This window comes from Camelus ferus, chromosome 12 (assembly GCF_009834535.1).
Source record: "Camelus ferus isolate YT-003-E chromosome 12, BCGSAC_Cfer_1.0, whole genome shotgun sequence".
NCBI classification, from domain to species: Eukaryota; Metazoa; Chordata; class Mammalia; order Artiodactyla; family Camelidae; genus Camelus; species Camelus ferus.
This window is the reverse complement of record NC_045707.1, coordinates 37,295,312-37,312,750: the sequence shown is the minus strand read 5'-3', so window position 1 is coordinate 37,312,750 and position 17,439 is coordinate 37,295,312. Positions and strand designations below refer to the sequence as shown.

General features: G+C 36.7%; 1 protein-coding gene across 2 annotated transcripts; it reads left to right on the top strand.

The window, feature by feature from the left end:
• Nucleotides 1-264: 264 nt before the first annotated feature.
• TMEM263 (transmembrane protein 263) lies at nucleotides 265-16,792 on the top strand. 2 transcript variants are annotated; one of them, XR_004324648.1, is made up of 3 exons: nucleotides 265-854; nucleotides 10,552-10,621; nucleotides 13,914-16,790. XR_004324648.1 is itself a non-coding variant. In XM_032493407.1 (3 exons), the coding sequence occupies exons 2-3, from the start codon at nucleotides 10,558-10,560 to the stop codon at nucleotides 14,198-14,200; spliced, it is 351 nt and encodes a 116-aa protein (XP_032349298.1). In that variant the 5' UTR covers nucleotides 590-854; nucleotides 10,552-10,557; the 3' UTR covers nucleotides 14,201-16,792. The 2 variants fall into 2 exon arrangements, 1 of the variants encoding a protein (XP_032349298.1); XM_032493407.1 differs by having other exon boundaries at nucleotides 590-854; nucleotides 13,914-16,792.
• Nucleotides 16,793-17,439: the final 647 nt, after the last annotated feature.

Here is a 17,439-nt window from a genome sequence, read left to right as displayed (position 1 = left end):
AGGGATTAATAATAATAATAATAATAATAATTTAAAAAATGAGCAATGTCTCTCTCGTCACCCCTGTAAAAGCACGTAGAGAGCCCCAGAGTGAAGGGCTGAGAGAAGGCAGCTGGTCACTCCCCTGAGGAGAAGCAAGTAAGGGAATGTCGAGGCCCCGTGCGAAGAGCCGGAGAAACTGGCGACCGTCCCACCTTCCCTAAGGCGAAGGTTCTGAACTTCGAGCGACCGTTACTCGCGGCGAAACGCAGGCTCCGGGAAGCCGCCGGCGTTGATACTCGCGCTGCAGGGCAGCCGCGGATGCGTTCCCCGGTCTCTGAGCCCCTCTCCGGATCTGATTGGACAGCGGAGGAAAGGGGGCGGGAGGCCCCAGGAGAAGGCGCGCACACCGGCCGACCGGGGGTTCTCGCGGTGGCACCCAGTCGGCGAAGGGGCGGGAGCCGGCCTGGGGAGGTGGGGGGCGGGGGCGTCGCGCGTGCGCACGTCGGGAGGCGACAGGCTAGGGGCTGCTGGGAGGGCTGGGCCGTTCAAGAAACCGGTGGGCGTATGACTGGTGGGCGCGGGAGGGGCCCGGGGTGCGCGTGCGCGGCCCGGGGTGCGCGTGCGCGTCGGAGCGCGAGCCGTGGGAGGAGGCGGGAGCTGAGGAGGCGGTGGAGGGGGCGGGTCGCGTCCGGCGCCACGTCCGCAGCCAGAGGCCGCCGTCGCCAACGGAGTCTTCTGGCTGCACAGCTAGAGGAGGCGTCTCCGGAGCCCGCAACTGTCCCGCGGTGTGCCAGCCGCTCAGGCCGTCTCAGCCCTTCTCGGTGCTGCGCGCTCCCTCAGTCCGGCCCCGGTGCCGGCCCCCGACCCCGGCGGTGAGTAAGTCGGGCTGGGAGGGTAGGGGGCGCAGTCCCGGCTTCCTGCCGTCATCTCTGTTCTTTTCCCGTTAGCTGCTCTTCTGCACCTCAGCGCCTCCCTCCTCGGGCCTGGCTGCCCGGAGTCGGGCCTTCTGGGGGACTGAGCGGAAAGGGGGGAGGGACGGGGCGATATTGCGGGCTGGTGGAGGTTCGCTGGTGGGGTTGTCCCCTTTTATGTATCTCTAACTCTCTGGCCATGGTTTGAGATTGGGGACCCTCCTTGGAAGCTTCTGCCTGACTCCTGAGCTCCTGAGGTGTCAGGCTCGGGGACAGAGGGTGGGAGGGCTTCAGCAGCCTGAATGAGAAGGATGCGGCAGAGGGGCTGTGTCAGGGCATCCCCGCCCCACTAACTCCTAACCTGTTGATAAACCACTCTCTTGGTTTCAGGAACACAAGGCTTGGTCCCCAGTGGACATTCCCAGTGCTCTTCCCAGGTAGCTCTACCTCAACGCCTAACCTAAACTTAAAAGTGTAGGAATAGAGAGGGGATGGCGGCTCCAGAGGGTGAGTGGGGGCTGCTAGAGCACCCATCAGTGCCATCACTGCCTTCCGGGTCTAAGTAAAAACCGTGCCTGCTATGTTCACGCAGCCTCAAGACTAGTCCCCAAGCTCCCACTTCCGAGCAGATCTCTTCTTAACAGATTGCCTCTTGTGTGTTGGAAGAGAGGAATTCTGGAACCCTATTCTGGGAGTGGGGGTGTGCTCGGTGTACAACGTGGAGGTTGTACAAGAGGGAGGAGGTGCTGAGCTCAGCCCTAAGCCAGGGCTCCTCCAGGGTCATTTTCTGCCTCTCCTGCCACGTCACTCCCTCTGCTAAAGAAAAAAAAAAAAAAAAGGACTTGCTCGTGCCCAAAGGGATCAGTGGGGGGAGAAACGGCCGCCGGGAAAGGTTTAGAAACACCTAGAGAAAGAGTAGAGGTTTTTTTTTTATTTATTGTGCCCTTGTGAACACTTGTGCTAATTCTAAATGAAAATACTTTATTTACTGTCTCTGATTATTTGCTATATGCTATTGTTTAACCTTTAAAACTTCCAACTGGTGTGGGTGCTCTAAGAAGCTCCCCAGGAATACTGATACCACATCAACAGGTACATATATATGCTTGTATGTGTCCTTGTCTGCTTTTTTAAAGAAAGAGGGTCAGTAAAAAAAGTTATCAAAATTAATTTAAAATGTTATAAAAAAATAAAGAGGGAAGTAACCTTTAATAAACCGATATGCATCCTATTTTGATTTTTACCACTTTCGTTTCTATAGTCTTTGTTATAACAGATGTACTAGAAACCAAGTTAAGTAAAAATATGCCCATATATAGAGAACATCATTAGAAAAGTTTAAGTAGTTCTTGTGTGTGGTTTTTGTTTTTGTAACTCCAGGAAAATCTTTACCTTTCTTTGTTTTAGTCATTGAGTATTTGCTGTTTTGCTACTTACCGAAGGTATCTTACTGGATTGTGTATAAACACTTTCAGAGTAGGGCCTTTAAATCCCTGTTCAGGCTGAAACCTCAGTGCCTAACAGTGTCTGACACATAATAGGGACACAAATATGTGTTGAAATAATGAGGTATAATTTAGTGAAAATGGTGTACTGGTTATCTGGTTTGATAGCTTAATGTAATTCTGCTCAATGTCTCATTTAAAGGCAACACTTAGGAATTGCCATTTTAATACCGTCAGTTGTTACTTGTCACTAGATGGTCATTTTAAAGTTTTACTGGCAGAGTACTTTTTCTTTCCTGCCAGATTCAGTGCATTTCTTCTTGATTTAATGGGCTGGGTCCATTTTTAGAAGCAGGATAGTTGGTAATTAGAGAAGCCTACAAACAATAAGCTAGTGTTTTAATATATACTGTTTGTTGGTGTATGTGGGTTAATGCTCTGTATAAATATATTTTTGAAACTCCTTGTGTTTATTTGGCAAAGGAGCTAAACATGGGAGTTTGTTTATAGAATATATATAGAATATGTAGAAGAATTTAGTTAATTCATTTATAGTCTTTTTCTTATAATGAAATTGGCACTTACTGTTTAATAACAAATTTTTAAAGTGGCTTTGAGGGTAAACTGTTGTGCACTGTATTTTGTAGTTAGGCTTTATGTAAGTGTGTTAGTGCTGTTTAACTTCCTTTGGTACACAGAGGGGTGCTGAGCCATAGGCACATTTGAGTACTGCTTTCAGATTTTTTTTTATTAATGAAAACTTTGTATATAAAATGTTACAGATATCCACAATAACACTGACTCATCTGTTTTCCTTTTTTTTTTTTTTTTAAAAAGGGGAAGGGGTCCATAGAGGCAGTTGTTTACTTATTTCTATTATTGGAAGAAATTACCCTCTAGGGAATAGTGTTATAAATCCAGGCTCAGTATATTTGCCAGCTGCTATATCTATGATACTATTGTACTGGACAACAATTATTTCTCCCTGGCCTAAAATACTTAAAGGAACTGCTGATGAATTGCAGTCTATAGCAAAGAAGTCTTTTACAATTCACAATTTCTTAAAAAAATACTTATGACCAGTTTTAGCTGGTACTGTAATAGTTTGTTCACATCAGGACCAAATGGTAAAACTGATTTATGTCCATAGAATAAGTTAAATTATTTGTCCTGATCTAAAGGCTGTTTTCTGTCTTTACTGCCTTCCTTAAGAAAGTACATTTTTTAATAGAAATTTGTGTGCATTATGAGTTCCCATAGAGCAATTTTTTGGTTTTTGAAAGAAACTAAATTGATAAGTGCTAGAAAAGTATATCCCCACTGGGTTGTAAACTCTGAGTTAGAGTAGTGCTGTGTGTATTTAATCACACTGAAACCTTTAGTGCTTAGCAGGGTGCCTGGCATATAGCAGGGACCCAAATGTATGTTGAACTAATGACTCAGTGAGTTTAGGGCAGATGGTTGCATAGAATTTAATAATATTGTTTAAGGGTAACATTTTTAAATGGTCTTTTTGACAATTTTACTGTCAGTTGTTTGTGTTCACGTGTATACTTAAAAATTTTACTAGTGGATAGTTTACCTCTTCAACTTTTAGGAGTTTAGGGCTGTGTTTGTCTTCACAATTCCCAATTTAAGAGAAAAAAAATGTAGTGATGATAAAGAACAGGATCATAATATAAAAAGTATTTATCCTAATGATAAAGTGATAATATCCATGAAGAGGTAACATCACTAAAAGTTTGGTACATATATGTGTGTAGACATTTATGTGAGTAAAAATTATAGGTTGCATTAGAGATAGTTAAGGATTTTAGCAAAAATACCTTTATAAGGTTACTTGTTGTCTTATCAAATTAGGGATACAGAAAAATATATTCCATATACTTAATAGCTTTTAATACAGCTTTTATTACCCTAGGAGTTCTGTAGGAATTTAAATAATACTTGTTACTAATATGAGTGTTGTACAAGGAAATCAAACATTAAAACATATATATATATATATGTATATATACACACAAAACAAAAATCAATCTCTGTGGCCTCTTAGGGCCTTCTAAGCCAAGTTCATCTGGTCTAGGTAGCCAGGCTTCTAGCATGACTCTGGATTTTCTATTTTGTCTATTGATAATCCTATTTGTAACTTGCTAACACTAGTAAATGTAACTGAATGTTTCTGTATAATAGTATCAAGATTCCTATATTTCAAACTCCTCTACCAAAAATATTCCTAATTTAAGAGCAGTATAAACTCATAAAGGAGGTGGGAGTGCAGTTGAGCTGGAAGGAGAGAGTTGGTAAATCCAAGAATATATCCTAAAGAAGCTCTAGGCAAGAATGAAATTTCTTGAAAGTCTAGTTATCTTAAAAATTCCCAAGCACTTTTCATTTAGCTTTTTAATTAGTGTATGTTTTAAGACAAAGCTGTTTTAAATTATTGTGTAGTAAAATATATCCATCTTGTCTCTCCTATGGTTCTTGAAGCCCCTACCATACCACTGGCTCTTCTTAAAGAAGTTCATTTGAAGAGCACGATTCTAGCTTAAAGTTTTTTTTTAACCAAAAATTTAGACCATATATTGGTATGCATCTTTTCTTGTGATGCTTAAAGTTAATATGGATACAAATGATATTTTTTATCCCATTTCCACAAATACTGGGTGTCAGCTTACAACCAAAACATGTACTAAAAAATGGTAAGAATATAATTACAATTTTTAGATTGCAAACCAGGGAAAATAGCTCTAAGAGTGGAGGTCTTGAGGAGGTGTGTCAGGAATGGAATGGACAGTGAGTGGAGAAACATAACCATGAATTAAAAAACTCAGTGATGTCATTTTCTTCAAGTCAGCATTTTGTGATTTAAGAACATTGTTTTTTAGGTGATCAACTTGATTTGAGGATAAAAACCTACAATAACTAGGTAGATGAACTGCATCATCTTTCAAAATATCCTTTATGCAAAAAGTAGAGTTACCATTTGATCCAGCAATCCGACTCCTGGGCATATATCCAGAGAGAACTCTAATTTGAAAAGATATATACACCCCACTGTTTATAGCAGCACTGTTTACAATAGCCAAGACATGGAAACAATGGAAATGTCCATTGACAGATGACTGGATAAAGAATATGGTATATTTATACAATGGAATACTACACAGTCACAAAAAGAATAAAATAAGGCCATTTGCAGCAACATGGATGGACCTGGAGATCGTCAATTCTAAGTGAAATAAGCCAGAAAGAGAAAGAAGATACCATATGGTATCACTTATATGTAGAATCTAAAAAGAAAGACACAAATGAACTTATTTTATGAAACAGAAATAGACTCACAGACACAGAAAACAAACTTATGGTTACCAGAGGGGAAAGGAGGTGGGAAGGGATAAATTGGGAGTTTGAGATTGCAGATACTAACTACTATATATGAAATGGAAAACCATTCTCAGGACCTCAGCTCAAACTCAGACTTCATGTTGAGTTTTAGGCCCTTTAAATCCAATTGCCTGCTAACACCTACTGTGGATGCCCTGAAGGCATCTCAGATAGCTCTTCAAAAAACAAGTCCTTTCATTGAACCTATAGTCAACAATGATGTGTACACTTATTTGCTAGAGGGGAGATCTTGTGTTAAGTGTTCTTATCACAATAAAATAAGCATTTTTTAAAGTGTTCACCTTCTCTCAGAAGTGGTTTCTTCTCTACTGTCCCCTGTCTTCATCATCATCTCTAAATTTTACATCCTATATTCTCCTTTTATCTCCCATTAATATCCATTCTACTTCATACAAAAAATTCAAGTATTTGAGTGTCCACCATGTACCAGGCATTGATTAAGGCTGTGGGAATGGAGCAGTGAAGAAAATAGAGCAGGAATAGTTGAAAATGATAGGGAGAGGAGTAGGAGAGTGCTAATCTATTTAAAGGTGGTGAGGGAAGACCTCTGATAAGACATTTGCACAAAGACCTGAAGGAAGTAAGAAAGCAAGCCATGTCCATACATTGAGGAAGAGCCTTCAGGAGAGCATGAGCATGGATGTCCATGTTGCCAGGCTGGAATGAGCAAGAGGCAGAATAGTAGGAGGTTATATCAGGGTGTTAGATGTTGGGCATTCATAAGCAAAGGGAAGGACTCTAGATTTTATTCTGAGCAAAACAGGAAGCAGTTGGAGGGTTTTAAGCGGAGTATGATATGGCTAGACTGAAAGAAGAGCAAAGCTTGGCAAAGCTTGGAGGCTCTTGAAATTTTGTCCTAGTCCAGATGAGAGATTATGATGCCTTAGTCAAAAGTGGTAGCAGTAGAGGTGACGAGAAATAGTTGTATTCTGGATTTATTCAAGCGACAGAATTTACCAGTGATTAGATGGTAATGTAAAAAGGAAAACAAGAGTAATTTCTCGGCTTTAGATCTGAACATTTCTTTAGACAGAAAAAAACTGGCAGAGTTCAGACTGTTATTCCATCTCACTGTACTACTAAAGTAGCCACTTACTGTATTTAATCTCTCTGTACTTCCATCTGATCTTGCTTCAGTAAGCCTCTTAAAGTGCAGATCTGACAATGTTACTCGATTGATGGCTCCTTGTTGACTACCTGCAGGAGAATAAAGTCAATTCATACTATTTAGATGAATTTGCATGTCTTTTATGCTATCATAGTATAAAGCAGCTCTAATCTTTTTAAGTGATGGTCTTTTAAGTTGCAAGATAGATGTATGTGGAAAAACTAAGTTTTTTTTTTTAAGGGATTCTGTATTAGGAGGAAAAGGTAAGACTTTTAGTAGGGATTTATGAGATATGTACAGAAGAGCAGTTTTAAAGTGTGCAGTTACTATCATGTCTGTTTTTAAACTCCAGCTAAAATATGTAAGGTGTATGTGTGTATATACAATCTCATATTTCTCTATAGGGTATTATAACATCTGTTGATTAGTTGATCAGCCAGGTGATCTCCTGGTATACACATAATGGGATCACAGTGATGAAAAGCTAGACAAAGTGTCTCTCCTTTTGGAATTAAGAGTCAGTGGGGAAGAAAGTAGCTCCAAAATAGTTACTTCTCAGGAAGGGACACACACACACTCCTGGCCATTCTGCCAGGAGTTTCTGCATGTTTTGTTTTGAATTTTTAAATAGTATTCTCATCTTAGAGTTAGGCTAAAATATTTTTAATTTCTGTTTTATATTTCCTGAACAGCAAGGATCTGATGAAGTTATTTGTCCTCAGCCCTACAGTTTATAGTCAAGTTGGGATTCAAACTGAGGCTCTCTGATCCCAGAACTTTAAACACTGTGTGGTGTAATTTCTCATGATCTTACCATGATGATAAATTAAAGAAATATGTGAATGGAAATAAATTTAACTTTCTCTTTTAAGGAAGTTTTAAAATTAAGGCAAATCAATCAAGAACTCCTCAGTAATGCATCAGCTGATATTCTTTCTGGGTTTTTTTTTGGTCTGTTTTTTGTTTTTGTCAGAGATTACATATCTTCACTGTTACTTCTTAAATCTTAAGTGTGTATGGGATGATATGCTAAATTGACAAATCAGACAAGCATAAGATTAGGTGCTCTTGATAAAGTGGTCTGAGTCAGGGTTTTCACTAAAGCAACTAAAAGATGTTTCAGCACTGGACATGTGCTGCTGGGCACTGTGGATGCAGTGAAGTCCCATCTTACACAGGATTTAGGTTTTAAAGGCATTTCAAGCTGAATTACATCAAGTTAAATTATCTTTATTAGCTACTATATATAAAATAGATAAGCTGCTTCTGTGTAGCACAGGGAACTATATTCAATATCTTGTAATAACCTATAATGAAAAAGAATATGAAAATGAATATATATATATATGTATGACTGAAACATTATGCTATACACCAGAAATTGACAACATTGTAGACTGACTATACTTCAATTGCATAAATAAATAAATAAAATTTTAAAAAATTGCTTTTGAAAAATCCCACTTCTCACAACTACTACCTCTACTACTCTCATTTGCCACCAGTGTTTTTTGCCTGAATTATTGAAAGAAGGAAATATGAATGACTTTTTTCTGCTTTTTAAAAGCAATAGGAACCATAAAGGACCTTCCTTTGACAACTTAAAATTAACCACTTAAAATTTGTTCTGAAACACGTTGTAATAGGTATGAACTTTGAAAACATGTTAAATTTCCTAACAGGTCTTCTCTCTCTCTTCTTGCTCTCCCATTACTTGCTCTCACACAGCCAGAATGACCTTTTAAAAGTGTAAATCAGAACACATCACCCCTCTGGTCAGTGCCTTTCATTGGCTCCCCATCCTCAGAGTTAAAGCTAATTGCCACCCTGGCCTATAAGGGCTTGCGGCATCCAGGCCTCACTCTTTGACCTCCTCTCCTACTACCCTTTGCTGCGGCCCCTGCCACACTTTTCTAGCTATTCTTTCTTACTTAATGGAAAGCTCTTACCTCAGGACATTTGCTCTTACTGTTTTTTCTGCCTTGAGGGCTCTTAACCCAAATATCTTATATCCTTACCTCCTTTGGGATGTCACTACAATGAGGCCTTCACAGACTCTCCTATTTAAAATATCACATCCTCTTCCCCCTCCATCCCTTTTTCTCCATAGCATTTAACACCATCAGACATGCAGTATATTCTTTATATATTTATTTATCTTCCCCAGTAGACAATATGGGATGTTCAGGATGGCAGAGCTTTTTCAGTCTGTATTGATCACAGCTATATCCCATGCACCTAAAATATGACCCATAGTAGGTAGTCAGTTAATAATTTGTTAATTAACCAATGTATTAAAGTACTTTGTTAGTTTTCACAATATCCTTTTTTCCTAGCTTTATTGAGATATGATTGATACATAGCATTGTGTAAGTTAAAGGTGTATAATGTGATGGTTTGATACACATATATATTGCAGAATGTTTACCTGAGTAAAGTTAGTTAACACATCCTTCACTTCGTATAATCCTCTTTGTTGTTGTTGTTGTTATGATGAGAACATTTTAAGATCTACTCTTAGCAACTTTCAAGTATATAATACAGTACTGTAAACTGTAGTCACCATGCTGTACATTGGATCCCCAGAACTTACTCCTCTCATAACTGAAAGTTTGTACCCTTTGACCAACATCTCCACTTCCTCTACCCCACACCCCCCAGCCTCATGTAACCAGCTTTCTATGAGCTTGGCTTTTTAAGATTCCAAGATTCCACTATAAGTGAGATTGTATAGTATTTGCCTTTCTCTGACTTCATTCACTTAGCATAATGTCTTCAAGTTTCATCTGTATTGTTGCAAATGGCAGGATTTAACAATATCCTTTTAAATCTCTATTGTATATGTACAGACACAATAATTTAGAATTCATGGTTTTATAACTTGGAAATACTTAGCTACTGGGTTCACAACCCTAGTTTTCTGGCCAAGCAGGAAAGCTTTTAGACCAATCTTGGCTTGTTTTAATCTTTCTTTAGTCAACTGAATATAAAAGTAAATATTTTAAGAGAGTAAAGGAGATTGGGAAAAGGAAGTTTAGTTATGTTTTCTTCATCCCAACATAGCTTATATTTTATTTCTTAGTTTTCCTTAATGCTTGTACTTAGAAGTAATCATAATGCGTGTGTGTATGTATGTGTATATATATGTATATATATATATTTTCATAGTAGAATTCATTGAATTCTTTTGTACCTCTGTTTATTGTAACTTTAAAAATAATAAAAAGCAATCAGAATCCTTCTGTTACTGGTTCAGATTGGTGCTGTCATCTTTGTAGGAGAAAGATGTCATGTTTTTTAGTAATTTTTCATATAGAACATGTTTAAGTCTTGTGAAATAAATTATAGTTAACTAGTATTTTGTAGGAAGAAGTACTTAAATTTTTGTGTGCTAATCCCCACCTTCTAGCTTTCTTTTCAGTTAATTTTCAATTTAAAGTGAAGCAGCAGTAAAAACATAGGAAAGCATGCACCATGCCTGTCACTTTTTGCTTAGTTTGAGATAAGATTTATATTGTCCACTAGTGTAATTAAAAGTATTTCTTAAACACCACAGAGTAGGGAGACAGACAAGATGAAGTAATCTTGTAACAGGTGTTTTAAAATGTTATCTGAATAAAGTTAATTATGTCTTAATTGAGCATATGATAAGAGGTAGTCTCACATGTTGAAGTTAAAATGAAATGTGTGTGTGTTTTAGGAGATCATGAATCAGGCAGATAAAAATCAACAGGAAATCCCATCGTACCTTAGTGATGAACCACCAGAAGGTAAGTGTGCATTTGTGGCACTAAGAATGGAAAAAATATCCTAGTGAATTAAAGTTCTGATTGTTTTTATTAAATGTAAAGTGACATAACCTGTTTACCTTGTCAGTAAATGTGTTCATAAAATAATTGAAGATAAATATTTTTAGCCTTTAATAAGAAAGCCACAGATATTGGTGATTGGGGATACAATTTAACTGTTTTATTGTATGAGGTCTATTTTTCTGCTATTCTTTTAACACAAAGAATATCCTTTCTTTTGTAAAGAGTCAGGTGGGGTGCAGAGGAAAGATGGATGTGGTTTAGTTTTGATGTCATGCATACAAAAACTCAATTCAGAAGGCACTTGAGATTTGTTGTTTAACTCCCATTTTTAATTACGTTATAATGGGTAGCTCTCCCTTTAACATGTGGTCTGAGGGTCTGCTTAATTTATCTTTTAGTTTGAAACCTATGACATTAGTAGTCATTTTACTCTTACCTTTACTTCAGAAATCCTTGAAAACACTAAATGCACACCTGAATGTCCTAACTATAAACAGAAAATGACTGTAGGCATTTTTTATTTGTGGTTTTGGTTCAGAATATTATTAAACTTAATCCAAATAGTGATCTCCTTAGACAGCTGCATATTTGTACAGAACAGTCATAATAGGTAAGAAAGAGAATCAAAATGGAGAACAAGGAGTGAAGTTGCCCACAGACCAGACCGGAGTAGTTAGACAGACTAAGATGTCTCTGCGAAGGGGCTAGGGCTAGAAGTTGTGACTCTGGGTCTTGTATTTTCTTCCCAGTTCTGTTATTACTCACTGTCCAAATTTTTTCCCTATATTTCTTATGTTGGTAGACAAAAATGAAAGTGCTAGGAAAATAAACACAATGAAAAGTTCATACTTAAGCCTAAATAAGAAGATGCAGGTAACTAGCTGCTTAGTTTTAGTTCAGTTTACTTTGGTTTGGTGGAGAAATAGCCTGGAAAATTATCAGCTCAGCTGTTTGCTTTATTTTTTAAGACTAGAATCCTAGAGTTTTAAAAGAAAAGTTAGGATTCAGTGAGAAAGTTAATAGAGACCTGTGAGAAAGAGGTCAGGAAGAGATGAAGGCTGTCCAGGAGCATGATTGTCAAGGAAGAGAATGAGCCTCAGGAATGTCTTTATATGGCAACCTGCTAAACAAAAGTTGTCTGCAGAGTGGATCATTTATATGTTAATTAAGAGTACACTGTAATTAAAGAGATCAACAGCATTAATATTTACCTGATTTGACTAAGAAAAATTAATTAAATGCATGTAAACCAAATTTAGCATAGCAGGCCAATACTAATGAGGTATTCAGCATGAGGTAGTTATCTGTTTTATCCTCAGATCAGGAATTTCCCCCTTTTTCCTAGTGTTACTAACCATGATTACAAAAGAATTACCACTTGTGTAATCCTTTCCATCATAATTTTATAATTAATATACTCACATGCTTATCTGTCTTAAGTCTTTTATTTCAGCTCTTTTAAAATTTATATTAACTATGCTTATTACTCAAATAGTTTCAGTTAAAAAATTGGTTTTATAAATTTAGCCATTGCTATCTCTTTATCAGTGAGCTATTTTGACTAATAAATGAGATTTTCCTCCTTGTGATAGGATGTAAAATCTACAATGAAAAGAAAATCTAACACAAGGTAAATTTGTGCCTTCTGTATTTAAAAAACATTGATTTTCAGAATGTTTTTCTCTTTCAAACATTGGTTTCTCAGTGTTACCTTCTCTGATAACCACATTATGCTAGGTTTTAGTAGCTTTGGTGGTCTTACTTGGACCTATATACCCAAGAATTTACCCATCTTTGTGTCAAATTGTACCTTTTCAGGGGTTGTAGCCTGAATTGTATGGTTACCAAGTACTTTTCCATGAAGTTTAAAAAAATAAAAACACCATCACTTATGTGTAGTTGCTGTCTACGTCATTAGATTATGAATGAGAAAAGATCTGTGTGTGAGCCTGGCAGAAGAAAATTTTTATGAAATCTTCCTGCTAATCAGTTAATGCCTGAGTTTGGGTTTACATGCCAATTTGAATGGCCCTACTAAAAAACAAACAAACCAAAGAGAACAAACTCATGACAAATAAATCTGAATTTTTCCTATTGATGTTACCTTTCCTGGGAGTATTTGAAGAGTTTTTACAAACTACATGCTTAAATCACATACTGCATAAAAATGACTGAGGCAGTGAAAGTATTAACCATAGCTCTAGTTTCTCAACATTACAAAAAAGATTTTATGTAGATAACATGATTTTAAGTGATATTTTTATATATAGCATTAGCTCTTTGCGTTATTAAGCAGCACATAGAATGAAACTCAAATATATTTAAGTTAGTTCTCAAATTTTTTGGTCTCAGGATGCTTTCTACTTTCAAAAATTGAGGACTCTAGGGAGCTTGTGTCTTTGTTGACATCTGCCATTTTAACAATGAAAACAGAAATTAGGTATTTTATTCATGGAAAGAACTGAGTATGCCTATTACATATTAACATGATTAACATTTTTTTGAAAAACAACTATTTTTCAAAACAAAAAATTGTGAACAGGGTGACTGTTTTAAAATGTTTGCAAATGTTTGCAAATCTCTTTAATGTTTGGTGTAATATAAGATTCTCACTGTTGCTTCTGTGTTTAGTCTGTTGTGTTACTGCACATCATTTAGCTTCTGGAAAATTCTGTTGTAGACTGGTGTCAGAATGAAAGTGAAAAGACAAATGACACGTTGGTGTTATTATGAAATCAGTCCTTACCCTGAAATGGTCTTGGGGATACCTAGGGGTTCCAGACCAGACCTTGAGAACTGCTGCTTTAAATGAGGAAGATTGTTTCAGTAATGACTGATTTACTTCTATCAAGGAAATAAAGGCTAAATATATTAATCTTTTTGTTTTTTCATATACTTTTTAGGATATAAAATAAAGGTTTTTTTAAATAAAGGGTTTTTTTTTATTATTAACAGCAACAAAACTGTAAATCAAGAACACTTAAAATAGGATTCTATTTTATGTAGGTTGTCTAGTCTGTAAAGCATTTATTTTCATAGATACTAAGACTTAGCATCAGACCAGGATATTTTAAAAACGTGTACAACTATACCCTTGAGGGAAGAGTTCTTCATGTCTTGATCAGATTTGTATTTATGGTGTTGACCTTATCAGAACAATCTCCTGATTGTTAGGAAGTCTTAGGTTATTTAATGGTTTGTACTGCTCTTATAAAGACTTTCACTGTCTTATGATATTTTCTCTCATTAGGTTCAATGAAAGATCACCCACAGCAGCAACCAGGCATGCTGTCCCGTGTGACTGGGGGTATCTTCAGTGTTACAAAGGGAGCTGTTGGTGCCACCATTGGTGGTGTGGCTTGGATTGGTGGAAAGAGTCTGGAGGTGACCAAAACAGCTGTTACAACTGTGCCTTCCATGGGAATAGGGCTGGTGAAAGGGGGCGTGTCTGCTGTGGCTGGAGGTGTTACAGCTGTTGGGTCTGCTGTTGTAAACAAAGTGCCCTTAACAGGAAAGAAGAAAGACAAATCTGACTAAAAATACGGAGATACACTTGCTCTCCACAGCATTATGATGCCAGTGGCATTGAATTGCTAAATTATGGACTACAACCAAGTCACCTGTTTTGGACGTTTATCTTCAACTGCTGTGTTGAAAGTATTGATGACTGACTGGTTTTCGTCTAAAAAGAAGAGACCAATACTAGCACAGTGTATGAAGGTTTCTCATACTTAAATTCCAGCTTTTTATCTGGTAAAATGTTACACTTACTCAGTTGTAACTGAAGATACAGTATATTTGAGTATTTACTACATAAGTCTTTCAGTTTAACTAATGTGAAAGTTGAATTTAGTGGATGATCTTTACAGTTCCATATGTATAATGTGCCAGGTAACTCATCTGCCCCTTAAGAAGGGAACCTTGAATTACATAAACTGTACCTTTGATGTGCCTAATAGTTTCAGATGTCTTAGTTTTAATAACCATAGTTGATTAGACCAAGTGGCATTCTTATTTAAGATGGTAAAAGTAGCAGGAAATAGAGAAGTTTAAAAGAAAAGATTCATGGTTTTATGTGTTAACAATCTTTTGTTAGATATGCATTATATTAATTTAATCATTGATGCCTTACAAAAGAAAAGCATCTTTTCTAATACCCTAAATATGTGCAGTTCTTAGTATTATTATACATGGATTCTTTCAAAAGTTGGTTGTGAAATTAGTTTTCCCTCAAGAATCTCAGGAGTAGTGGGGTAAAGGCATTTCTTGCTCTTAGCAGGTTAGATAGTGTTTGTTAACTTTTTGTTAACTGTCAGTAGTTATAACCAAATTGTACGCTTCAACCTGGGTTCATGCTCCATCATTAAGAAACCTCACAGTGCCTAAGTAACATTTCTTTGCTGGTCAGAAGCTGTGTTGGAAGAGTTTCATATTAAGGAGGAACACATAAATAATTTTAAGTTCTTAAGAATTACCTAAAGCATTCAAGATATAAAATGAATTCTTCACACCTGTTTTGTCTCAAGGATAGCTTAAATTATTAGCAGTAATACCCCCTTTAAGAAAACACAGTAAAAGCAACCACAGATATGTGGGGGCTGATTTTTAAATTGAATGGAATGGGCTCCATAGATTAGTTTTGAGTGTAAAATATATATAAGTGCTTTCAGTGGTTGACAGGCTTTTAAAATATGTTATCTTACAGACCTTAAAAAGCAGCTGTAAACTTTGTACTGTTTTCTAAGTCAACTTTAGGCAAGGAATTGAAATTTTTGGTTATGGATGATAAGTGTCGTGTCTTATTTATGTCTCATCATGTCTCATTCATTCTCAAAGAATATGTCTTAGATGGAATTCATCTTTTTGCTTTTTGTTTCATGTTCAGTTTCATAAAAATTTCAAAAGTGGCATATATATCTGGCATTTGTCTTAACTAAGGGTTATAATCCAAGCCTGAAAAATCTTAGTTTTCCTTATACTTAAGTTTGGAAATTTGCCTCCATTCTGAAGACTTTTTTTTTTTTTTTTTTAAATGAGCAAGGGGAAGAAAGGAAGTGATGCTCTGGAGTAAGTCAAAATAGCACTCCTGAGAAAAAAGCAGATCAAGCTTAAATGTTTGTTTGCAAACCACTGAGAGTTTTACATTAATAATGTGGATCAACAAATGGATAAGAACAAAACTTAAAAGCTTTCATAAATACCAGAAAGGATTTTAAGCAAATCCACATAGGTTCTTGAACCTTTGTACCATATACAAAACTGAAAAGTCATCAGGGAGTTAATCAGAAATTAAATGGTCATTTATTTCATCCATTATGATTTAAGTATATTTGTTGGTATATTTAATCAACCTGTCATAGTTAGCGAAGGGGATTTTTAAAAAAAAAAAAAAGCTCTAAAATTAGTGGATGAACACTAAATAATGGTATTTGAGAACTTGTTTCCTGCTATTTGAAAGAAGTTACTGCTTCGTTGCTAGCTTATATTTCTACATTATCTTCTATTGTCATAGGCTCTGCTGTGCTTTGTACCTGAATTTCTAAATATAGACTTTAGTTTACTGTATGCTTGCATATTTATTTTCAACTTTGCTTGTCTTTAAAACTACTTAAGGAAGAATGGTTGTAATTAATTTCTGCTACAGAAAAGCCACCTGGTACATTTTATCTCATCAAGTTTGTTTTAAATTTTAAAGTATAACTTTGTTCAGGAGAGGCTTTTGCAATGCTAGCAGAGAACTTGTACAAATGAATAGTTATAGAGGTTCTTGTTCAAATGAACTTGCCATTTGATATGTACAGCCGTACACTTGAGTCTTTTCCAGTTTATTTTCGTAGACTAGCAATTTGACCTGTTAAACAGTACTAGTTCACTTCAGAAAACTAAGGTTGTTGTACACACCTGGAGGCATCTGTTATTCAGCTTATCTTTTGAGTGGGTATTTGGCACAATAAGGATAAACTTGTGTGACCCACTTGAAAGACTGATCTAATGATGTTGATATTATGAATCCTGTACTTAGTGAGATGTCAGATGAAAATAACTGATGATTGAGTAATTTTTTTTTGTATTAAAAGAATGGGAAAAGAATACACAAACTGTTAATAAAGCACTTTGATCTGCAAAAGATGAGCTGTTTCATGAAGATCTAAGGAAATAAAGGAAATTTTAAAGCAGGGTAGTCTTAAAATTTTAGTTACACAGCAGTTCAGAAAGCACTGTAGCCAGTTTTTGAATTTTTTTGATAGAAATGCACAAACATGACAAAACATCTCCAAATATGAATTGTGATGCCAACACAACAATGAAATACAAATATATTTTAAACAACTCTAATAAAGATTAAAAATGCAGATTTCTAGGTTTGACCCATCTTGCTATATCCCTGCATGGTGGAGCCTAGGATTACAGTTTACCAACCTCTGCAGGTAATTCTTGTGCATGCTAAAATTTGGGAACTGATGGAGGCATCATAAAGTAGAGGGCACACTTTCCTCTGTCCTAAGCAGCTGTGGAACCAGCTAAGACATCTTTTTGGCCAGAAATGACTCAAAGGGATGGGAACCATTTGGAGGAAGGTAGAAAACTGATACTCACTTGGCATTTATTTACTCACCCTGCCAGGCACTGCTCATACTTCTCTAATTTAATTAGTATGAGGACTTTATGAAGAAAGTTATCTTTATTTCCTTTTTACAAATATGGAACAAGCTAACTTTCAAAGTTAGCTGAATTTCCCGTATCACTTTTGAATTAGCGTAAGTCACAACCTCTTC